The following is a 24,714-nucleotide window of genomic DNA, read 5'->3' on the forward strand; positions in this document are numbered from 1 at the left end:
GATACCCAGGAAAAACGTGGCTGGCTGTGTTTGCAGACGCTTGGCACCCAGAGTCTGATGCTGATGGAAAATAGGGGACTTGCTCCTCCCTGGCGACCTCCTGGGTGGGTTTAAACCTGCTTTTTGCCTGGGTGCAAAAGGGGGTTGGCATGGGCATCGCCATGTGAGCGAAGCGACGGCAGACCTGATGTCTTTGGCCTGGCTGAGGCTGGGAGCTTTGATCAGTCTTAAACCAGCCTCTCACGTGGCAGCTGATGGTGCGCACCATGTCTTGTAAATGTTGCCGTGCACTTAAATAGCCTGGTTCCTGAAGCTGTTCTCTTTTGTATTTTGTATGATGGTAAGGCAGGCTCTGTGAGAAGGCAGGGATGGTGCATTCACGGGAGACGTTCCCGTGCGAGAAGGGTGCCCTCTCATTCCTTTTTGAAATGCGCTATTTCAATAGATGCCAGTAGCCAAGGAAAATCTTAAAGCGGAGCAGCTACCAACACCTCTGCAGGAAAAGCTGAACAAAAGCAGAGGCTGAAAGAAATCCCTCTCCTAGCAGATGAAAACTCATCTTTGAAGGAAACTTTAAATAGGCGCCAGCCAGCTCCAGCGCGCTGGGAGCCAAAGCCAAGTTGGGAAGAGGAGGAGGGGAGAAAGCCCCACCAAATATCTTCAGCCTCAGAGGCAAGCAGCCTTCCCCTCTGCTGTGAGCAGCTGTGTTAGAGAAAGCAGCTCCTGAGCCCGCTGGAGTCGCAGGATGGGAACGGGGAGGGGAAGGACTGGGACCAGAAGCCAACTGGCAGCAAAGGCTGGGAGAACGTATTCCAAGCAGCAGTATTAGCAACCAGCCAGTCTCTATTGCCCTTCTTTCTCTGTCTCGGTTCATTTTCTTCGTTTTGTTCATTTGATGGGGTTCCCCCCCCCCACCCCTCAGCCTCTCTCCCCTCTGGGCAATTATTGCCTGGTTTGTACAGTTGCTCTGCCTTCATTTCACAGGGTGGCCAAATCCAGGAAAGCCTGGCAGAAGGTGCTGTGCTCTTTGCTGCCATGGCTGGCAGGGGAAGGCTGGGGGCCTCGTGCCTCTGAGAAGGGTCGGTGCCTCTAAATCTTCTCTTAGGATGCGATGGTGGGAGCATCCCTTTCTTCCCTTCTGCTGCTCCAGGGCATTGTGTTTCAGGGCAGCCTCTGCCTGCGCTGAGCAGAAGGCATCGTTCTGATTTCAGAGACGGCTCAGATTTATAGAAAGACTCATAGTGGCTTTTATGAGGGTATGGAAATGCAAAGCATTATTTAAAGGACCCTTTAGCAGTGTCAAAGGGGGGAAGAAAGGAAAGAGAGCCCCTCCATCTGAGCAATAAAACCCCTTATGAATATGTGAGCCACTCAGCTCCATACATTCAATAGTTGTTGGGGTTTTTTTTCTTTCTTGTAAGTAATGATTCAAAAAGTAGAGATACAGCAATGGGGAGCGGCTTGCAGGGAAGGCAGGGCTGGAGAAAGATACCCTAGAGAACTCAGCCTGGAGTACGTCCTTGCTGCACAACAGTTTGAAATATAGTATCAATTAAAGCTTCCCATTTTTACAGCCTGCGAAGAAGTTATATATGGTGTGGGTGGATGTTTGTATCTGGATACTTTAGTGGGAGAGGTAGGTGAGATCCTCCAGTGCGTACAGAAGGAAGCAAGAGCTACATTTAGCTAGGGGCTTGTAGGGCTTGGTTTTATAAGTGGAAATAAAGTAAAGGGCATAAAGCAGGTTTCTGTCACTTCAAAGACATCTCAGGGCATTCGCAACCACCTTCTCTCCTCTTATGAGATGCGTGCCAGAGGAGATGTGGTAATCCCTCTGTCTGAAACCTCCCTGAACTGCGGACTGGCTGGTTTATGGGGGTCAGCGAGCAGAGGCACCGCAGCCGCAGGCACTGTCCTCACGGTGGGCTCTGCTCCCAGCCGCCTGCATTTCTGCTTCATCCCTCCTGCAAACGTGGATAAATCCCCCCAGGACGAACGTTGCCCTGCAAGCAACGCGGGGAGGAAAACAAACCCGGTCCCACCCCGTGCAAAACCAGGAGAGCAGCGGGAGGTGGAATTGTCGCTCGAGACCATGCTTTGGGTTTGAGTGTCGGACAAGATGGCAGAGTTGGAGGAAGCTTCTTTGTGGCTTCTTTTTATTTTTTTCTTTTAAGCTTCGTGCGTCTGCATCTGAACGTTGACGTTCTGTGATTGTCACGCAGCTGATTGGTAACCGTTTCATCTGACGATTATTTCCTACCTTCCCACCACCACTGTTTCCACCAAGACACCAGTGGAATCGGATGCTGCTATTAGCAGCTTGTGTTAATTTTCCCCGAAGATTGCCGGAGATCTGCGGACTGCAATTGTTGGACTCGCAACAACTTCTCATTTTGGTTTTAATTAAATGTGTTGCTTTAAATTGTTTGCTTTTGACATCTCCTGCTTACTCTTACGCAGCCCTCAGAGGTGACCAGGCATTAGCTTGTGTCCTCAGGCGCTTGCGCTCAGCACGTGCTGCGCATGAGGGTGCAGAGAAATGAGCAGCAGGAGGTGGGGAACCGGCTGCCTCCCCGTTCCTTTTTACAGCAAGGAAAAGCTGGAGATGGTCTTTGATTTACATGTGAAGCACCCCAGGTCTATACCAGAAGGATGGAGAAAGGGATCTGATCTCAAAGGTATCATCTGAGCTTTCAGAGAGATGCTGCCTTTGGGTCCCCTGTGTTCTCCAGCTGGTCCCAGCCCCACCAGCCCCATCTGAAATCAGCAGGGGGAATGGAAATCATATTTGTCTTGCACTGTTTTCCTCCCCCGGAGTCGTTGTGCTGCAGAGGTACCTGTTTTGCTGTACGGAGACCTGGGTCAGGGCTTTGGCAGAAGCGATACTTTCCTGTTGCAGAGTCGGTGCCAGGTCTGGCTGACCCAGAACCCCCATGTTTCTGGTAAGGTGCCCGTGTTTGGGGGGCAGCTTTACAGATTGCATTTAATTCCATCAGCTCTTAATCACCAGGTCACCTCCATGTCTGCATTACAGCTCACTCCTGTTCCTGCGCCTGTTTGGCTGGCAAGAAAATGCGAGCAAATGGCTGCAGCGTTACCAGACATGAACTCTAAATATTAACATCAATTTATAAACAGTATCAGCGTGGATCAAAGGGATTCCAAGACGGTTTTACGGCATGAATGCACTTTGCATGAAGAACTAATAAGATTCTGGAGGCTGAAGTACATCGTGTTTTTATCGTGCCTTTGACAGGCTTGTGATCCTCGCTCGGTTCTTCCCCGAGCTGGCCCAGCTCCCCCAGCCACGTGCCTGCCAGCAGCACGCCCGGCTGCCGGGACAGCTCGGTTTGCAAGGGAAGGCAAATGCCTCATCCTTTCTCCTTTGCAGGATTCATTAGAACAAAGCAGCGGGGATTGGTGTTGATATTTGGATGCTGTCAGCAGGGACCAGGTCAGAGCTGGGAGCTGTTGTAGCCCAAGAGAGGCGGGATGTGCCCACCACTGGGAGGTGGCATCCAGCGCCCACTGAGCTTCTACCAACACCATTTACCCTCTAATTTGGGAGGGAGGGTTAGGGAAAACTACAGTAAGGCACAACATCTTTGACCAACTAACCTGCTCCCTTCCTAGAGGGAAAGATGCAAACATTAACTTCTGCATCTGCAGGATGAGACCCTGCCTGCCTGCTTGCAGCATGGTGGTGGCTCAGTCCCGGGAAGCTGACGCTTGCTTTCGAGCAAGAATTCATGGGGTACCTGCAGCAGCAATGATGCAGCAATGAGGTGAGGAGTTTTGAGGCTGCATAGCTAGAAATGTGCTGCTTCACTTTATCGTTCTCCCAACAAGTAGCATTGCTGTTGTGCAGTCTCTCGGTGAGTGGGTGGTAGCTCGCCTCGGTCCCGTGGTGTATTAACTTTGCACGTGCTGCCTTTTGGTTGTGTTTTCTGCCATCCTGGGAGGACGTTTGGTCTTGGTGCTGGCTGAAAAATCTCCATTCACACACACTTTATGTTTTTTAAAGCTTATCATAACTCATCCATCGTATACTTTGCGATGCGATTAGATTTAGGATGGATTTCCCCAAACCCTTGTCCAAAATCTAGAGAGCATCACTGAGAAAGAGCCCCAGGCTGGAGCGTGGGAGTTGGGAGATAAGGAGCATTAAGGAGAAGCTTTTCTTTAGGAGTCTAATGTCTGTCTCAGCCATTGCTGGCCCAGATGCCTACTGAGGACAGAGATGTGCTGTTACTAACACCTGCACGATTATATTGTATAATAACGCCGTGGGAGATCTCATTGCAGTGTGAGCTTGACCACAAGGCAGGGGTGGGAAGATGCCATCTTCCTTGGGTTGGGAAAAGTTGGCTGCATCATCACGTGCTGTATAAAGTTAAATACGTGCGTTGCTTGTCAGAAGTTCAGCCCTGGCAAAATCAAGACTGACTGCCAAGAAAACCCAAAGAAAGAGTCTGTCAGAATTATCAAGAAAGTGCAATTTAACAATTAAAATGTAACCCTGCTCCTCCCACAGGAAAGATGCTTCTAGTCTGAGCTATAATTACATACAGATTTGTATCACTAATTTGCTTCTGCTTTGCCAGAGTGAAAAAGCTCTGGCAGGACTGACAGCATTTCTAAGAGATGGGGGTCTCTGGGTTTGATCATCAGTGGGTTGGGGAGCGCTGGCGTGAGACGCCCACGGCCGTGCAAGTAGTTGTGTGCTGAAAATACGTCCTTGAGTCAAGCACTGTGCGCAATATGAACTGTATGCACTTTGGCTGATGGAAGAGTAGATGAAAGGAATGTCTATAAGCTTTTGTTGTTTTAAAAACTCGCTATCATAACTTCCTGTTTAGGCATTTCATCTTGTTCAAGAGAGAAACCATTTGAAAACCAAGATGAGGTGGATAGCTCAGATTTTAACCCAGTATGACAATATCCCTGGATTCAAATTAGCATATAGAATTAAGAGTTTGACTTTGAAGGATTTAAATTATTCAAAAATTACCTAGTTTTGCGCTAAGCAGGAGAGGGTTGGTAAAGCTGAGCACCACATTAGTCCGTGGGTACAATCCTGCACTAAGCCCGGTTTGCTTGCTTAGGTCAGTATATGTATGTCCTGGACATCCAACGTCTGTCTGTTTCTTCTGCATTTTCTGAAAGAAATTTAAGAAGCAGAAGGTTTTATTCTCTTGGACCAGGACAGGAGAATGAGAGCTGATCAATGGAAAGAGCTGATAGGGGAGGAGTTGTCTCTTTGGGAAATGTTCTTTCAAGTTTAACAAGGAAAAAACCCAAGCCTCTAAAGAAATCAAATGTTATTCTTTGTACCTATAGAATGGACCAAGAGGGATAATCCTTCCTCTAGTGTTTAAAAAAATACCTGTAACAGGATTGTAATTGTATGATAGTATAGGGATAGATACATTAATAGCAACCTGTAGTATGACCTTCCATAGCTTTCCAACACAAAATACTAATTTTAGATGAAAAGGAGTTTCGTTGGCCAAGAAACAGTGAATGGACCAAAGAAGACAAAAAGAGCAGAGTGAGAAGAAATATAAATTCTTCAAAAAAAATATTTTTTGATCTTTTCCCTTGAAAAAAAGAGAGAGAGAGAGAAAGGAAAAGCCAAACCCTTTTGGCTGCCTTTTGGGCACTTTGTTCTTTTCCCTTGTTGGATATCTATTCTGAGCTGTTTTATCCTGTTGTGTTCTGGAAAATGATTTTTGAAATGTCAAAACTTCAAGCCTCTTTTGTCAAGGCTTAAGCAGTTCCACTGAACTTTGAAGGAGACCCCAGCATGAGAGACATGAACTTTTGATGCTGCCATAACTGATCTGGCTTTGATCAGTGTTGGAGAAGGAAGCGGGGTGGGGGAAACACATGCATACAAAACCCCAAACAAATCAATCCCCCAAAGTGCTGGTGGACCTCGTGGAGCCGGGAGGCAGTTGTGTAGCTGGGTACTGATGTTGTCCATGGCACTGCAATGCTGCTGTACGGCACAGACTGGCTCGTAAAGCCAACAGCGCTGGAGGGACGTGTCCTACGATGGGGTTCCTGGGAGGAGGTGGTGGTGGTGGTGGTGGGTAGAGCGCTGCCATTTCGTTGTTGTGTTCCCTTGTTTGGTTGACGCTGTACCGATGGTTGCTTTACCCTGAGGCCTAAATATCTCTGTTTAAGGGTGATTTCCCCAAGTGTTTGAGAGGGAAGCTCAAAACTTGTGTCTGGGAGGGGACAGGGTTGGCAGCAGAGGACAGTCTCTCGGGGTGTCTTCGGAGAGTATGTCTGCTGGGATCTGCTCCCCAGGGTCCGTGGGCAGCAGCTGTAGGTGTGCTTCAAACCGGTGCAGGTGTGGGGGCGATTCGGTGGGGTCTGAGGTCCTCGAGGCGGGTTTCAGAGGGTGGTTTGGAGCAGGGTCTGCCCCCCGCTGCCCCGGCGGTGTGAGCCCCTTGAGTTCTTCTCACCCCCCTTCCCTCCTCCTTGATTCCCCTCCGTTGAGAGATTGCACGTTGGTGAAAACAAACTTGGCTGATGTTCCTGGAAAGCTAAAGATGCTTGAAATGGCTTTTGCTTAGAAAATGTTTGTTCTCAGTAGTTTCTGAAAGGATTTGATACTCAACCTGCCCTTTCTGAGCTTTTCAAGATGGTTTTGGTAAGTGCACACTGGTGACTTTTGAAAACTGTTTTCTATGTGTGGATTCTTTGAAAATAAAGAGAAAAATTATGTGAAAAGGCTTTGAAATCTTCAGAATCTTAGCTTTCAAAATATTTGTAGAATGTCTTTTCCTGTTACTTTTTTCTCAGGCAAGCTGTAAAGGGATCAAGGTTGGGATGTTTGTTTGTATTTTCAATGGGAGTGAAGGTGATGAGGATGTTTGTGAACAGCTCTAAAAATCCTGCCCAGCCGAGCTGCGACAGACTCAGCTTCAAAGATGTGAGAAGTTTCCTTGCTGGAAGTTGTCCCCTCCCTCCTAGAAAGGAAGGAAAGTCTTTACAATTAACTAAAGCATTTAATTTCCCCAGGTTTGGTTTGGTTTGGTTCGTTTTCTTTTCCTTAGACTGAAGAAGAAAAACTCCATTTTACACTGAACTTGAATTCAGGGATTTTGGATTCAAATGTTTTCACTTCAGCTTTTTTTTTTTTTTAAACTTTAGATATTGAGGATGATTTCTCAATCAGACTTACTAAAATCAAAATAAGTAATTATTCTTGACAATACTAGGACTTTTTTAAGTTACGGGTGCATTATATTTGGGAAGGTCTTTCTATGTACAGAATATGGCAAAGTTTGATCAATTTGCAAATGATTTCAAGCTTCCCAAACTTGTGGTTTTATATAGACACCAAACTTCTGCTGAAAGAGAAGTTATTGGCTCCCATCTAGGTGTCACGTTTTGGTGTTGATTTAGGAGGTACTTCCATAAATAGATGGTATGGGGGGTTTTATACTTCCAGCAGCAAACAGGCTGCGTTATCCAAAGAAGGTGAAAATTTGGCAGCAAGGCCATGAATGTGCTTCCTCCTGGAAAAGCTCAGCACGTGGGGCTGGTGGGGAGCTCCAGAGGTCACCCCTCTATCTCCCACCCTGACCATGGGGTCCCCTCCAGGTAGCAGCTCCTGGGCCAGGATGCTGTGCCAGCTGGAGTCACCTTCATCTTTATGAATACTAATTATAAGACTATTTTATGTCTGATTTGGTTCTGTTACTTTCAGGCTGGCTGTATTTTAACTAGAAGTGGGGTTCATTAAGTAGGGATTTAATTGAGAGCTGGTGGGTTTGCTCTTCCGTTTTGGGAGTCGTCTGTAGCTGAGCCTCAAAATGTGCTTACGTGCCTCCCAAGCCTCGCTCTTTATTAGGGAACTACAAAAATAAGGCAGAAAGCAAGATTGACAGGTTACTACATAGACACGTACGCATAAATAGTAAACACTCCCAATGGGTTCATGATGCATTTCTGTTTGGTAAAATAAACCAGCAATAGTTATCATTGGTATTTAAAGCTATCTTTAAATATTCATGGAAAAGAATGATAATTAAAAATAAAATTACGTGGCTCTAAGGTACTTCTTTGTGCTCAGTGTTTCGATGCTTTCCACTGGTGCTGTGGAGTTTACCTGGCAATTTACTGCTGCCGTGTGATTGAGATGTATCCTGCAGCCTTGGTGATGCAGGCTCCTGCCTTGCTGTGTCTCTAGAGCAGCTGGATCCTGGATGTCTAATTTTCATTTGCTTGAACAGTCAGTAGCTTGGCAGCCTCCATTGGCTTTGAGTGTAGAGATGTGTCTGTGAATATGTTTATGGTGTATAAACAGTGTAAGTGTCAAAGATTTGAATTCATGTGAAATTAGGGCCCAGATTTGTATGGTGCTGAGATCTCAGGATGCCTGAAAATGGGGTCGCTCACTGGGCTGCTTTACGTCAAGCTTTGCTTTCTTTATCCTCTGCATGGATAATGTGGCATGGGACGAGGTTTAGAAGGGCTCCTTCTTGCTAAAGCATCAGTGATTCTCTTCAAAAGAAAATCAGGAGTTTGTGTTCAGGCAGGTTTGTGTGGAGTGGTTGCTGCTATGGGGTTTTTTTGTCCTGCTTTTTTAATCGCGTGGCTTTCATTGAGCTAAGATCTTATGCAGTGCTTGGGAAACTGATGTCCCAGTCCTTTACTAAGTGATACAGGCACTAAAGTTTCATGAAAATACACCCTGGCTCTATAGACTTGCCATCCTTGGGTGATCGCTAAGAAGGATTTGAATCTTCAGATAGTGATTGCAAATTTTGCTCATATTTGCAAGTCCTAGCGCTTAGTGGAAGGATGGCTCTGGGTTCCTGGGCTACCTGGCAGTTCCCCTTGCCCACTCCTCTTTGAAGGTTTCTTCTCCCCTGTTTTTAGAGGCTTTTACCCTGGTAACTTTTGCAAAACACCACTTAATGGCAGAGGGGTTTTGGCTCCCCTCTGATCTGTGCAGTGCTATTATGGAGGCAGTCTTATAATCAATGTAATTGAAGATCAGAGTTAATGAGGACCTCTGTGCCAGCAAAATCCCCCAAGTGATGCTGGGCCTCAGATGTTAGATAAGGAAATGATTGGGCTGAACTGAAAATCTATTTGGCTAATTAGATGATGCATATTCCCAGATGCCAGTGGGGAAAAATACATTTCACAAAATAAAGAAACGTAAGATTTTGTAAGAAAAGATTTTTGGCAGCAATTCACTTCTAACTCTCAGGAGGAAGAGGGTGAGGGAGCGTCTCTGACACGAGACCACTCATACGAGAAGTTGTGTGTTGGGCCAGTTCACTCACCTTCAACTAAAGAAGAGAAGTGGGAACAGCCGATGCTGCTGCTGCCCATCCGTGTCCTGAGCCTGGCATCCAGGCATCTTGCGGACACCACCTGCATGAGCTGGGGAAGTGATGCTCCAGTCTGACAGATCAGAATGATTACATTGGTCCATATTTTTGCAGAGATCTGGGAATCAAATCCAGTGTCTCGTGATGCTGAGTAGGGTAGGGATAGGGGCTGAGGAGTGTCCCAGCTGGTGGACCATTCGTTGGGGCACGTTCATATGGAGAGGAATGGTCAAATGAAGTTCTTTGGGTCTGAGTGTTGGTGAACTTGGTTTTATTTTGCTGATCTTGACATCACAGCAGCTCCTGAAGAGTAGAGTGTTCTGATATTGGGACAAAACACCCATTTGGTTTGTTTGTTTGTTTAATTTTTACACTCACTTAATGCACTTTTTTTCCCACCTTCCAGGCAGCAGCTTCGTTGTGAGCGAGGGGAGCTACTTGGACATCTCCGACTGGCTTAATCCAGCCAAGCTGTCCCTGTACTATCAGATCAATGCCACATCCCCCTGGGTGAGAGACCTCTGTGGACAGAGGACCACTGATGCCTGTGAACAACTGTGTGACCAAGAGACAGGTGAGGGCGGCCAGGGAAGAGTGAAGACCTTGCAAAGCTTGGAGATGCAAGGGAGAAGGTTTGTCTCTGGGTACTTCGATGCTTGCTCGGCTCACCTCTGCCTTAGCCTGGTGTTAGGCACGGAGGACCAAGAGGTACCGGCAGGGTCACACAGTGGTGACCCCCATCAGCAAAGTATAAAGAAGGTGGGCGCAAGGATGAGGATTTGAAATGGTGGACCTATCAGTTCTTTGGTGTCGCAGCTGCAGTCACATGGAGTTTATCTGCTTCTAAATTGTGCTATTTTGCTGTCCAGTCTGGAAAAACTACTCATGATCTTGCCCCATCTCCATCCCTTTTCTTTTTTGACCATTCCACCGCAGAGCACCACATTTCCCATTAGTGCCCTTACCTGATAGTCACCTAGGTTGGATGTCTCCTCCAACCCTTCCTCATGCAGTTGTGAAGTCTGCCATCTTTCCCCATCCGTAAATGGCCTTTTTGCTGAGCACGTTCTGCTTGCATGCAAAGGCTGCCCCTGTGAAGCAGCAGCTGCCAGCCCTGCTGGAACTCTTGAGATGTGGGGCCGGGCAAAAGAGAAGTGTCACCTTTCCTTCTGGCCTACATGCTCGTGGGTGACAAACGGGGATCTCGGAGTCTGCGGTGAGCTGGGAACACAGAAAACAGCAAACGTACAACTAGTGAATGAAGGCAGGGGGACTGCATGGGTGGGAAGTAAATATGTGACCCCAGCCAACGGCTGGCCCTCAGGAGGTGACATCTCCTCATCTGGTGCGGGTGACAGGACCTTGCATGGGAAGGTGGCTCGGGGTCTCTGCTGGTTTTTTGTAACATGGGGTGTGCCGTGCCCTCTGCAGCAGTGAGCATTGGTCCTGCTCCCCAGTGCCTCACCTCCGGTGGGATGCCTTCTTGGTGGTATGGAGACAAGTGGCCCTGTTGCTCCTGGCATGCTCTGCATCTAAAGAGCGCACAAACCCGCCTGTCTCCTCACTGAGAAGTACTGTTCCCAGGTTAGCCCCGGCTCTCCGCGTGAGCTGCTTCCCTCCTCTCTTAGCAATGAGAGTTTCTTCACTATGTGTTTGTGTATGAGATTCGTGGCTCTGAGTAGGGAAGTTGGTTGCTGGTTTTGCCAGGGGGTTTGAAGAGGGATGGCTCACAGAGGAGATGGCTTTTTCTAAGCCTCCCACTGCCATGGATTGTGCCGTTCATACATGGCATCTTGAGAGGAAGAGATCCTCCAGAGTCATGAACACACTGCTCAGCTGAGGTGCAAATACTGAACTTGGTCTCATAAATCCATTTTCCTGGTCAAGACGATGTTCTCTTCTCAGTACTCCTGTTTCTCGAGGCTTGTCTGCATGGAGGCACTGGCAGGCATCACTGCAGCAGAATAATTACACTGGATGAATTCCCTGCGTAGACGAGCCCTGGGCATCGCCTACAGTCCCAAGAAGGGCTGGGAGGTGGTAGCAGCCACCCCGGCAGATGGAGATGGGGCAGGAGGCGGCTCTTCTCATCCAGATGTTACAGAGCAGAAAGATCATTTCAGGCATCGGCGGAATGCAGCCACCTCTGCAGGAGAGGGAAGATGCGTTCAGCTGTCCCCTGGTTCAGAGCAGGAGGAGAGAAAAAACTCTGCCTCTAGCAGAAACCGCGGGGAGACCTTATGGAGCCAGACCATGACTTCCCTGTTGGAAGAGCCCCGTGGCTCCACTCGCCAGCCCCCACGCCGTTCTTGGCACTGAGCAGGACTGATTTAATCCTCGCATGGCCTCCGCTGTGAGGAGCGGCTGTTTTCGTGTGCTGGCCCAGCTGCTGCTCCCCCTGCGTCCCCAGCTTGCCGGAGCAGCTTGTCGTTCTCGCTGGATGCCCCACGCTTGAGCAGGATGTGTCAGATCTCGTTTGTGGGGAAGAGAGCGATGCTTGTTAGCCCGGGAGGTGCTCTGCTCTGGCACTGCGCTGGATCCTAACCTCGCCAGCTGCTCTACGGCTCCCGTCCCTGGTTCCCATCCTCCCCGCTTACCTGTGATGGGAGGCGAGGGCAGAGCAGCCTTGATCTGAACCTTCGGGTTCCTCACCCAAAATCTGTGAATCAGCTTCTTCCCCCTCTCTCTAGCCTGGGAGTTTTCATGTGGATAAAGCAAAATCTTTCTCCTGTCTGTGCCTGTTGGATCCACAGGGGTAGAGTAGAACTGGCTGGTGGGGCTGCTGATTTTCAAAGCCTAAATCTAAGACCCCCTTAAGAGCTCCAAAATTCACAAAAGCTGAGCAAACACCCACTGAAAATTAGGCCTTTGGAAGTACCTGTTTGACACCTACCCCAGGACATAGCCCCAAGCACCACTTACGTTCATCATCGTTGGCCAGCCCTTAGCTGGTGGGAAGTTTCCACGCCAGGCTGGGAGCAGACCGTAACTCCATGGTGCACTGCATGTATTTTTAGATCTATTTTTATTAATGTCATTCTATTTTTAAGGGTGATTTATTTTTATCACCGTGAGAGACGCAGGCCTGTGGTTTTACTATGGGACATAAATCCTGCCTAGATTTCAACCTTTTCAGGTCAGGGATTTTATCATCTCTGTGAGCATTCCAAATGGTGGGTGCTGCGGGTTTCCCCTGCCCCCTGTCCTCTCGGGCTGGGCAAAGCATCCATGAGGAGGATGGACTGAGGTTTATCCTGTCGGGAGGATGAAAGCCTTGAAGGTTTCCCCTGTGAAGAGCAGCAGAGCCAGCTTTGAGGTCCTCCAGCACATTTATAGCTAATCTGACTTCAGCCTTCCCCTTGGAGCCATTCTTCTCAGCAGTGTGGATGCAGCCTTGTCCCAAAGGTTCCTTACCCCAAGGACCTTGGGGTAGGACTCATCCTCGGTGGCAGGGCTCCTGGCACACCTTTGGACAGAGGCCCCCAGGTCACGTATGCTCTGTCTGGTGAGACTCGAGCTCTTACCACTTCCCAGCACTGACGACCTCTTTTGGGTTGGAGTTTTGTATAAGATCTGTCCATACAATGTGCTGACTCATAACTCCAGCCACCAAGTACTACTTCAGTGTGAATAATAATCTGCAGTGAAAACGGAGACTCTGAAACACTAGGAAATGCCAAAATACATTTTGCTTGCCTGACCTTAATTTGCCTTCCCTTGTGTCTTTGCCGTGTGACTCACTCTTTAATTAAATGATTGCTGCCCCCCTGACAAATTTCAAACCCGCATTGCAAAGCACCAGCTCATCAGGGCTTTTCAGAGGGAGCACCAACATCTGCACATGAGCAAAATACTGACTTTCTCCTTCCCCCCTGCCTTGGAAACAGCCAAGCCAGTTGGTCTGACATGACTGCGAATACATATATAAACGGATGCTGCTGAGGGTCTTCCCTCTGCAGACATGACACGGTGGCCATGCCCCAGCCGCCACGTGCTGCCACATCGGATGGGACAGGCGCCTCGCCGGGGTCAGGATGCGGTCCTTGGCCGGAGGGATTCAGCCAAAATACCCCATCCTCTTGGCAGGTGCTGACTGTTCTGCTTGAAGCAAGAACGGGGGAGGTTTCTTGTCTTCTGGGACTTGCAGTCAACTCTCCTTGCTCTCTGTATTTTGGACACATGTGGAGTATGTTGCCAGCACCGCCGTTCATACCACGCACTGGGATACCTCTGTGTAAAATCCAGGAGTGCTTGCTTTTTCGCTGGCCTCCCTTACCAGCTCCAGTAACGTTTATGAGAGCCTCTGTTTTCAGCGGCATATGCAAATCCTGATTTGTGAGCACAATTACCTGCTTTGTATGCACAAAACTGATTCACTTGCACATTCTGCGGGCATCGCTTAAGAGACCTGCTGGAGAATCGGTCCCTTAGGGCCAAATGCTGGAAGAAACAGCCTCTGATTTTGTGCTGTCAGGCTTGCCGGAGCAGTGGCATAAATGAGATGGATAGCTACCTTGATTAGCAGGTGCAAATGCGTTGAATTTTTTTTTTTTCCCATCTATAAATCCGGCACTTCTCCATTGAAATTCTCTCCTTTGCATCCACAATTGATGGCACCCCCCAAAGCAGTAGGTATGGGCTTGTAAGGACCGAATGAGATGTGGTAGTGAAGGGTCTTTTCTGGAAATTGGCAGGAGGAAAAAAAACACCTGTTTCCATCATCTTCCAAATGGGCTAGTTTGTCACCAGAGCCACAGATGGTGTTCCTGTCCGGGTAGGACAGGGGTCTTGCAGGCAGGAGACAGGTGAAAGTAATTTTAAAATTGAGCCATTTTTTAAAGGCAACCTGTTCAGGGGATTTGGAGGTTGCAGAGCTGAGCATGTAAATCGGGACATGACCAACCTTGGTGAGGGTGTATTTGTGTTTATGAAAACAGCCGTTTTCTCCGATAGTTCAATTTAATATCATGCAGCTTTTGTGCACATCAAGTAATATTTGTTTGTTCTTGTGCACTTCTGCTATTTTCGCTGTTGGAGGATCCTAGTGTCTTTATTGACTTAGACTTTTATAAGATGAGGTTCTGTCTCTCTAAGGTATGTGGTTTAATAACTTGGTCAAAAACCATGTAATATACGATTTCTTTTCATGTGGTGGCACAGCTTGCCTCATGCACCAAGCAGGGCAGGAGGCAGTTAACTCCCAAGCTAATTTAGCTCTGGGCTGAAGTGTTATACATAAACAGCAATCAAAATGCATGCCTGCAAGGGGGCTGAGTTAAGGTTATCTGTGCTGTCTTTACACTCTCATTTTCTGCCATTAGAGTGTTTAATCCTGCAGCTGCTAATGTTCTTGTAATGGCATTTCTATGCTTGTCTAAAGACCACGGAGTGGGGGGAAGAGGAATGAGTTTTGCAGTGTCTTTTGCAGCTCATCTCCCTGGCTTGACCCGTCCCACCAGTGCTTCAGGAGGTGGCTTCTCACCCCCTCATGGTCAGCTCTGGGGTAGTGTTCACCCCAGAGGATGACAGCCATGGCACTGCAGACCACCCTTGGCCCACCCGTGGGACCTCTCACTGGTTCCTTGCATCAGCCGCGCACGTGTGCCCAGGGAGATCTTCCTTGGTGGCGTGGCGTAGGGGCTGAGCAGATGATAATGAGAATAAAACCCGTGCAGAGCGTAAACCCAGGTGCAATCTGTGAAAGTTAAGCTTGCACTTAAGCGCTGTGGTGGATCTGAGTGAAGAGGGTGACTTGCAGCAGGGGGAGAGGAGGGATAACTGTCAAATTAACTCCAGGTTTTCCCTCCGTACTCTGTCAGGTCAGCCGGGCAGGAGCCACTTTCCCTGTCTCGTTCCTTGAGAGCTAAACTGCTTTTACTGAAATTGCATTTCTCATCAGGATGAAGCAGACTCAGGTTTGGAAAATGCCATCCCAGAAGGCCCGGGACAGCAGATAGCAAGGGCAAGAAGAGAAGCTTTTCAGAGAGCTTCACCGGGAGCCAGCGCTGCTGCCGTGGTTGTCGGAGGAGCCACGGCCTCGGCCGGGGGCCAAGCCTGACTCCAGCAGCAGCTCTCTGAAGACGCTTCACTTATTCATTGAAGTTGGGAATTCAATGAACTAGTAAGACCCTTTTTCATCCTTACCTGTGTTTCATTTTTTCCGAATCTCCTTCTCGAAAGAGGCCCTTGCTCTGCCATCCCACAGGGGTACAGCAAACTCTTTAAGAAAGGGTTTTGTTGCAGGTGTTTTTTAACTTTCCTCTCATCCGTACCTCTATTGATGGGAAGCCCCGGTGCCAACCGATGTGCAAATGTGTGTCTTGTCCCATCCCTGGTGAGCTCACCCGTGTCATTGTGCCGCTGGGAGCTGCTCCTCCCAGGGGAGCTGTGCCGGGGCACCCGCTGGCTCAGGTACCCACGCAGCCATGAGATGCTGCGCTCGCACCCCTGGCAGCCACTTTGAGGCCGGCACGGGGAGTGCTCCTAGCAGACAGTTTGATGGTTTATTGGTTTTGTTTAGGCCAGACTGCAGGCAGAGAAACTCCTGTCTGGAGGAGGACTTGGTGGCTGAGATTTCTTGTGCGGTTCCCAGGGTTTGCATTTCCCTGGTAGAGTACTCATCCCTCGGGAGGAGGGCTGGCAGCAAGGAGAGGTGTTGCTTTGGGGGGCCCACGGCAGTTCCCCGCGGGTTATCGCAGCTCTAGGATGGGGTGCAGGGGTGCAGCCAGATCTGCCTGCACGAGGGTTGCTGTAGGCAGGGAGCGAGCCGGGTCAAGGCAGCAAGCATCGCACGTGGTTCGGAGACAGTGTTGAGGACCACTGGACCACGGCATGCCCCAGAGGGAGCCCTGCAGCCTCCTCTTGCGCCAAGGGTCCGGGCTGCTCTGTAATGGTGAGGAAGAACAGCCTGTAAGAGATGCCCATGGGGTCACAGCGTGCGCTTCAGATGGCTGAAGGACACGAAGTTTGATTTCACCCTCGTCAAACTTTCTGTGGATGCTGGATGAAGAGGCTGTTTCTCTGCCAGGAGCTCAGAAACCTTTTGTAAAGGACAAATCGATGCAGGGCTTCCTCCGGACGTGGACGAGACTCTGAGGCCTTGACAGCTTCATTATGGGGGGCTGGTGGCCATGGCCATTGGAGGGGTGGGGTGACTCGTGTCAATCTGTCGGTGGCTTGTGCCACACAGCTGGTGCTCGGGGCTACTGCCAGTGCTCTTGGGCATTGCCACCACCTTGGGAGGGACATGCGGAGGGGCAGCAAATCTGGGCGCAGCACAGGGTGTCCTGCGTGGTGGCAGGAGGCAGCCCATGAGCCCAACGTGGGAGCACCCAGGTCCCCTCTGCCCCGATGGGGGCTCCTGGGCAGCAGCTTCTGCTGTGGACGGTGGTGACAAGGAGACACTGTCCTTGCCAAGCACCGAGCTGGTGGCTGGGACAGCAGCACCTGGGCAGGAGATGCCTTTTGCAGCAGCCTTTGCTCCTGGCGAGGGAATTCAGGCCATGCAGCCTGAGCTGCTGATGGGGGTGAAGGCTTTTGCATCCCTGCAGCAGGAAAGGAGGGGGGACCCTCCAGTCCTCCTGCCTCGGAGCAGGCTGGTAACCCTGGAGATGGCTCCGCACTCGCCCAGAAGAGAGGGGCTTTGTGCCGCGGCCCCGCAGCGAACACTGGTGCAGTCAGGGCCGGTGGGGCGGGCAGCCGCCGCGCTCAACGGCCGTCTCTGTTTGCCGAAAAATGCTTGGCCTCGGCTTGCCGCCCGGTGCCCACCTCCCTCTGCAGACCCTTTCTCCTCCCATGCCGTGGTGGGTAGAAGGAGGAGAAGCAAGAGGCAGTGTTGGGGAGGCAGCTGTGCTGGAGCTCGCCCCGCTGCTGGGGTGGGGGTTCTGCAGGGAGGACGACCCAGCTGGGCTGCAGAGCCGAGGGCAGCCGGGGAAGTGATGCTACGGCTTGCTGGCACCGAGGGTGCTTTGCTGGGGCTGGCGTGTCCCCTGGTATGTGTGTGTGTCCAGAGAGGAGGGGACCCAAAAAGCTGGAGCCAGGCTGTGCATCGCTTCAGGTGGGAGAGGCAGCCCTGAAGCCGGTGTGAGCGGGTATATGCAATGCTCGCACGGGTCAAAAGGCACCTGTTTGTAGCCCTGCAGGCTCTGGGAGCAGGCTGCCACCTCTGCTGGGGTCCAGACTGGTCCCCAGGATGGTGCCTTTGCAGCTGGGGCACAGCAGGGCATCCCTCTGGGATGAGGGTAAATGCCAGGGATGGAGGTGCTGCTGTGGAGGAGGGTATCACGGATACCAGCCAGGAGAAGGTTGACAAGCCAGAGGTTTGCTCCACCACCGCCAAAACCCCTCTGACTCCTTAAATAAAAATGCCAATGACATCAAAGAGCAGCTTCCCTGGGAGCGCAAGGACTCTGGGAGCCTCCACGTCATGCTGTGCACTGGGCGGGGGGATTAGGGGGATATTGCGGCATTATCACTGTGGATCGCCTCTCGCCCTAATGAAGCGAACAGGATTATCCTGGCACACTGGTAGTTTATCCCGCAACCCTGCTCTGCTGCAAACTGGGCAGAGCATGGGGATGGCCAGGGAGGGTGCAGCACAAGACCCTGTTCCCCCATTCCCCCTTTCAGGAGAAGCAGCAGCATGGTACAGTGGGCAAAATGGAAGAATAGTTCTGCAACTTCCAGCTCAGATATTAAAAAAAGAGAGCTAAAGCTTCCAGCTGTGCTGGTCAAGATGCAGCAGGAGCCGGAGGGCTGTTTTCCTCCACGTAGTTGGCTTTGCCCCATGCCTGTGCCACTGGAGGTGATGAGCTTGGATGTGGCTTGTGTTAGATTTGTTTCCTTCAGGCATGAGCGAGCCTCAGCATGGGCCAGCCCTGAGCCCAAAGCCACAGATGCTGACGATGACTGCAGACTGCTCTAGCCCTGCCCTGCTCCAGCTCCAGCACTAAACCCAGTGTGAAGCACGGGCAGCATGAGGAGCCTCATGCTCAGAAGCAGGCAGAGGAAGCTCACATCTGCGTGTGGAAACCAGGTTGATGTGACCTTAGTTTGCCCCGTTCCTCCAAGTCAGGCTCCAGATCCTTCTCACCTTCCCGGCTGAGGGCAGGAGTGATGCCTGCAGCGTCGTGGGGCCAAAGCGGGCTGGAGCTGCACGGCCGCTTCTCCAGGTGCCGCAGGCTGGGCTCCCCGCTCCTGCCCACACAGAGCCCGTTACCTTGCTGCGTGTGCCTCTGCGTGGCACTTTGGGCTGAGCTGCCAGTGGTCTCCTCCACCAGCCTCCATGGGGATGAAGGCACAGCAAGAGGGATGTTGCAGGTGAGACGTGCCTGCAGTGTTTGGGGATATGTCCTGCCGCTTCAGACAAGGGTTCGCCCTCCCTGAGCAGAAACTGGCACGGAGAGTCCATGTTACCTGTAATTAGTCATGGCAGCACAGTCTGTGATGAGATTTTGTGTAAGTGGGGCACGGGGAGCAGGAGAAGATGGAGAGCAGTGCCGTGGGTGCTGCTGCATTCCCGTGGCCTCAGCTCTCCCCTCGCCTTTCCACATAGCTGCATGTGTTGCATGAATAACAGGTTTTCTGAGCCTCTTGCTAGAGTGATGGTGTTGCATTTCCTGATTTATTCATCTTCTCTCTGCAATGGCAGAGGTGTTCCCTCCCCTCCCCGTATTTTGTTTAATAACATACTGGAAATATAACAGGGGACCTCCAGAGCTGAGCACTGGGACCTGCTCTTGCTTAAACTGAGCAAGCAACGATCCTTTTGCTATAACAGCTCAAAATTTGCCATGGATTATCCGACCTGATTTGTGGGTTATAAATCCAAAGGAAGAGGAAGGACTGCACACGCCTGTGTTTTTACCGTGGGCACGGTGCGGATTGGTGGCTGCAGAAATAGGATGCTTGTCACAGCGGTCTTTAGATCCTGATTCATTTGTCCTCCTGCAGCAGCCGAACGCTGCGTGGAGGCATGTGCAGGACCTGTGGAAATTGCATCCGGCTTCAGGTGCGGTTATTTGTCAAACTTGGTTATTTTGGTTGACTTTGGCTTTAAGCTCAGGTTGAATCCTAACTTAGCCTGAGCAATGCTGAGTGCATAACTGTGCCCGTCTCAGAAGCACGCGGGATTTAGTAGCTCTGAACAAAGGCACTGTTGTTATGGCTTTTGGTGGTTTGGGTTATTTTAGCAGCATGTTGAAATCTGCTCTTCAGAAAATGCACTTACCTTAAAGAGGAGTTAGAGGTACGGGAATCCCCATTCCTGCCGCTCGGGGGACTTTATCAGGTGTTTCTTGGCCTGTGAGGATTAGTCTGGCTGGTTCAGCATCCTCCCTGGCTCAGCATTGTGTCTGGGGAGGATAGGGACAGACTGAAAGTAAGAGAGTAGCTCAGGGGGCCAAAGAAGGAGGGTGGATGCTGATGGGGAGAGAGCAAAAGCTTGTGAAAACCTGTAAGAGCACAGCAGGTTCTGCTGAGGTTTTTTGGAAACCCCACTAAATGCCTGTTCATGGGTCTAGATACAGAAATAGATCCTAAACTGTCTGTCCCAAAGAGATGGAGTCCCCGCTCCTCCAGCAGACTGCAATGCTCAGCCGATCCCGTGCTGGGAGCCTTCCTATCCAATTTCTAAAACTCTGCCAAAGGGGTGCAGATCTCCCTGGAGAACCTATGGAAAGCTGGTCCCGAGTGGTCCTGGTGAGGGGCACGTACCCATGGTCTCTGTGCCCTGGGGGCTTTCCCCAGTCTCCCACCTCTCTGCCGCCCTGGATCTCCTCCTCAGCTGGTGCCACCATTTGCCCTCTCACTTACTGAAATAAACCTCCCAATAAACCTCCCAATAAAGCCTCGAGCACCAGCTGTAGCTGTTGAAACTCCAGGATTGGAGTCGATAAAATCAATATTTCTGCAGGTTGATAGAGTTTCTCCTTCCGATGCCAAACTGACGGAGCAGTAAACAAGCCGGCGGACAAAATAAACCCTCCTGCGCCATGGGAAAGGAGTTCACCGCGCCGGCACCTCCAGCCATCGATAAGGAGGGAGGCGTTCAGGCCATTTGATGCCAACCTCTGTACGTGGTTTTTCCCTACTTGTTCTAATTTCTGTGGCAGGAGCTGAGTGCGAGCCGGTGCCCCAAGACTCCCAGCTCTGCCTTGCAAGCACTTTGAGATGTCTCTCATTTGCACAGCATATATTTGTTATGTAATAAGCACCAGGAATTAATGATCTGCAGCACGGCTGGGGAAACTTGCGTACTAAGCAGCCAAGGAAAAAAATAACTTTTCTTTTTTTAAAATCACTGATGGAGCTATTAGGACCTGCGTTTTCTTGCAACAAGACCGCCCCAGCCCCCAGGCATGGCTGAGCCAGAGCAGGGGCTAGCGCTGCCGTCTCTCTCCCAACTCTTTCCCTTTGGAGAAGCAATGTTCCTGCTGCTCCCGTTATGAATCATGAGGTTAGCAGCTTTTGACAGATCATAAATCAGTGCTTCGAAGTCGCTAGGACAAATCCCAGGACATTTAATCTTTAATATTAGATGTGTTTAAGGCAGTGAATATTTCATGAAGGTGCTGTTGCATTTTAGCACATCATTAGCTGTCTCTTTTTTCCCCCCTCTTTTCTTTTTTTGCTGCCTCCCCCTTTCCAGGCAGCTCTTCCTCAAAATTCTCAGCGGCTGAACCCCCATCTCGCTCCCTCCTGACAATAAAGCTCTTTACTGTAATCTCTGCGAGGCATTTTAAGAACTTGCTTAGGATCCCGATGAGCATGCAGGTACCTGCCAGTCTGCATTACTGCTGTGATGGGAGTACCCCCCAGCATCCTCCCCAGGTCCCCACCTCTGCTGGTGTTTACAGCTCAGCCTGCTGCACTGTCAGGCACAAAGGGGAAAGGAGAGGAGGGGAGGCGGGGGAAAAACCATTGGCAGCAGCTTGTAACAGAAACTCCACCTGCAAATCCAATTAATCTTTTGATTTTGCCGTTTCTTGCTCCGGGTTATGTATTTCTACCAAACACGGAATCAATTTGGGCCAAGCACGGTCAGGTTTCTGGTGCGGGAAATGTCTTCTCCTGCTGTCAAAAGGGTGTAACGGGGTGAGCCAGCGCCCAGAGAGTGAAAGGGAACGGGGAGGGGAGCGGGGCTGAAAGCCCCTTACCTGCGGGACGGGGGCACGGCATGGACGCTGCCTGCGGAGGACGGAGGTCGGGGGTTTGGGCTGCAGGAGACTCTGCCATCCTGTCCTGCGTGAGGTGGCAGTAGCAGAGGTGGGAAGGGGAACATGGCCGGGATGGGTTGGGGGTGTCCCCCTACTCGGGAAGCGTGTGGCAGTGGACGCTGGCTCTCCTCAAGCAAGGTCACGATCCCTGCAGAAGAGTGAACCGCCGGCCCCAGGCGTGCGGGCAGGGCTCAGCAGGACCAGGGCAGGGGCCAGATCCATGCGGGCACATCTCTGTGGGGAGCGTGAGGTGTTCTTGGAGGCCATGGGCAGAGGTTTGCTGAGCCTGGAGAGCTGCAGGGGTGCACAGGATCATGGGTTAAGGACAGACCTTTTGCATCATGAAATCCCATCCCCAGCTACTGCAGGTACTACATCACGTAACCTCCTCCAGAAGGATTACAGGTTTCTTGCAGCTTTCCACATCTCTTCCTCTGCATCTCCTGGAGTTTTTGGAAGAGTCCAAAGTGCTCCAGATCCACGGCAGGGACCAAGAATGGCCACGAAGAAGCAGAGATGGGCAGCAGGGGAGGAGGGCCCACTGACTTACTTCTGGGGCAGAGAGGTCTCATCTTCCTCTCTTCTCTTTTAGGAGAGTGCAGCTGCCATGAAGGCTACGCCCCAGACCCTGTCCATCGCCACTTGTGTGTGCGCAGTGACTGGGGACACAGCGAAGGGTGAGTAGTGATATGATGGTGTATTTGCTCTGTCCTGGCTCCCATGTTGGTGAGGAGCCCAGTTCTCCTCCCTACCAGCCATTACTGGCACCAAAGACCTGGGACCGGGCTGTGACGCTTTCCCTGCCAAGTGATGTGCCACAGCTGCTGTTTCCCTCTCTGCCTCCCAGGCCGTGGCCGTACACGACGCTCGAGCGGGGATACGACTTGGTCACAGGAGAGCAGGCGCCGGAGAAGATACTCAGGTCAGTCAAAGGAGTGTTCAGCTTGGACATCCCGGCGGGGAGAGCCAGTGAGGACATCCCAGAGGATGCTACCTCTTGGTCATTCCTGGCTCCGTCTTGTTGTTCTGGCTGGGGGACATGGGTGTTGTTTGCCTTTGACAGACCTGAAAGACTTGTTCATATTCTGCAGACAGAGAAGGGTTTCTCTCTCATCCCCTCAGCCAGACGCAGCTCAGCAAAAGCGAGGACAGTGCGTACAGAAAGTCCCCCTGGACTAAAAAGAAGAGCTTGACCATCCCCACGTTCTCTCTGTCACATCTCTAGCTATTTCTCTCTCATCTGGCTTTGAGGACAGGACCAAATGACTAAATTATCCCACAGTGCCACCGCTGCTCTGACTTCCAGGTGGTCAGGTGCAATAGAGGGCCACCATTCACTGTGGACACTCTGTTCCTATATGACACGTTTGTCCTTATTCCAGGTCCACCTATAGTTTGGGTCAAGGCCTGTGGCTGCCTGTCAGTAAGAGCTTCGTGGTGCCCCCCGTGGAGCTTTCCATCAATCCTCTTGCCAGCTGCAAGACAGATGTTCTGGTGACAGAAGATCCAGCGGATGTCAGGTAGGAAGCAGGTTTCTCGTTTTCCTCATGCTTGAGCGACTGCTGCTCTTTAAATTGTTATTGAGGATGCAGTAGGTTCTATGATGATAAGTTTGATTAATTTTCTTCCATTAAGAAATGCGATGTGATAGCCCTCCAGGCTTTTTTGGTCCTGATGGGTCTAGGCCAGGCCTGTGCATATAGCTCTGAAGTCAGCCAATCCAGTCAGGTAAATTGGTATGAACCTGTGGCAAGGCAATTTTAAAGTGGCTTAAATCTAATGTTAGATTGCATAGCTTAAATTGATGCATTTACCAGTATGGAGGTGCTATCATCTTTCAGAAACTCAGAGGTATATCACATCTACCCAGGCCTAGATAGTCTGCTATGGTGCTCATGAAGGGCCAAGGTCAGAGCCTGGTGAAAGGCCGTGTTCCTTCTCCAATTATTATACAATTAGAGGGGTTTTTCCCTTCCTGAAGTTCAGTAAATGCCCGGATATTTCTCTGGCTTCCCCATTTTGACTGGCTTTTATTTTTTTCAGATGTCATTGGACTTGTGACAGTCTAGTTCAGAAGTGGGACCTAAGAGGGCATTGCAGGAGGAGAATTGCCCGGGTGGAAGGAGCGGCTGTTTGCTGGGAGACCGGGCTGAGGGTGGGCAAAGGGGGGTCCCGTGGAAAAGGAGCCAGGCAAAGCAGCTGTCTTCTGTGCCCCAGCTGGAAAGGGAGCAGCAGCCTCTGCCTTGGAGGAGAACGGTGGTGGTGATTGTCTTCTGTCTGGTTTACAAGGGTTTAACTGTCAACTACAAGGGTTTATCCTAAAGTATTTAGTGTGTATTCCCCTCTTCCCCATTAAATTAAGATTGAGCACGTGACTGTTGGGTGCCAGGGAGACTCTGTGATCCCTCCCTCCCTCCCTTCCTTCTTGCTGCCTTCTCCTCTTGACTCAAGACACAATTTCCTGACCTGCAAATTCTTGTCTGTGTTGTGAATCATCTTCCTGGGCACTAGCAGGATCCTTATGTCCCCCGGCCCCTTCTGTCTTTTCTTTTCCCAGAGCGATGGGATGGTGGATTTCCATTATTCTGTCCCATCATCTTGGCAGGGCTATGGCTGGGGCAAGTGCCTGCAAAATCTATGGCAGAGCCAGGACGGCATCCAAGAGGTCCTCATTTCCAAGTGTGTTTTTGTTGCTAATTAGTGCTTGTTCCCTTTCCTGCAAAAAGAGACTGATGGTACATATCTCTCACAATTTGGCTCTCTTAAGAGCATTGTTTTTATTGTCTGAAGAAGACTACTGCTTTTCGTTTGAGAAGGTGAAGGGTCGCCTTGTTTTATGTCAACATTTTCCAAGCCAAAATGCCAGGAGAACATTATTTCTTTCTTGCCTCCTCACATCTTTGTTAAAAGTATGTTAGTGAAGTAGAGGCTAGGAAGCTTGCTTTCTGCTCCAGTGCAGTAATTGTCTCTGGGCACTGATCCTCATGGAATAGTTTTGGTCGGGATGGATGCCAGGCAGCAGGACAGGAGTTTCTGGCATGGAGGCTGATGCCTGCTCGCCTTGTAAGTGGAACTAGAACTGAGAATTCCAGGTATAAATATTGGAGTGACCCAGGTAGAATGAGGGAGATGAGTTCACA

The 24,714-nt window shown here is 50.5% G+C and overlaps 1 protein-coding gene across 1 annotated transcript in view; it reads left to right on the top strand.

Annotated features, from left to right (window-relative positions):
- ASTN2 (astrotactin 2) overlaps nt 1-24,714 on the top strand; it is a 302,383-nt gene that overhangs the window by 79,154 nt on the left and 198,515 nt on the right. The window contains exons 6-9 of the mRNA XM_010571011.1: nt 9,766-9,933; nt 22,167-22,251; nt 22,422-22,496; nt 22,957-23,094. Coding sequence (XP_010569313.1) covers nt 9,766-9,933; nt 22,167-22,251; nt 22,422-22,496; nt 22,957-23,094 — 466 coding nt within the window. The remainder of the gene's footprint in view (nt 1-9,765; nt 9,934-22,166; nt 22,252-22,421; nt 22,497-22,956; nt 23,095-24,714) is intronic.

The sequence above is a fragment of the Haliaeetus leucocephalus genome, unplaced genomic scaffold, assembly GCF_000737465.1.
Source record: "Haliaeetus leucocephalus isolate CR32 unplaced genomic scaffold, Haliaeetus_leucocephalus-4.0 Scaffold306, whole genome shotgun sequence".
Taxonomy (NCBI): Eukaryota; Metazoa; Chordata; class Aves; order Accipitriformes; family Accipitridae; genus Haliaeetus; species Haliaeetus leucocephalus.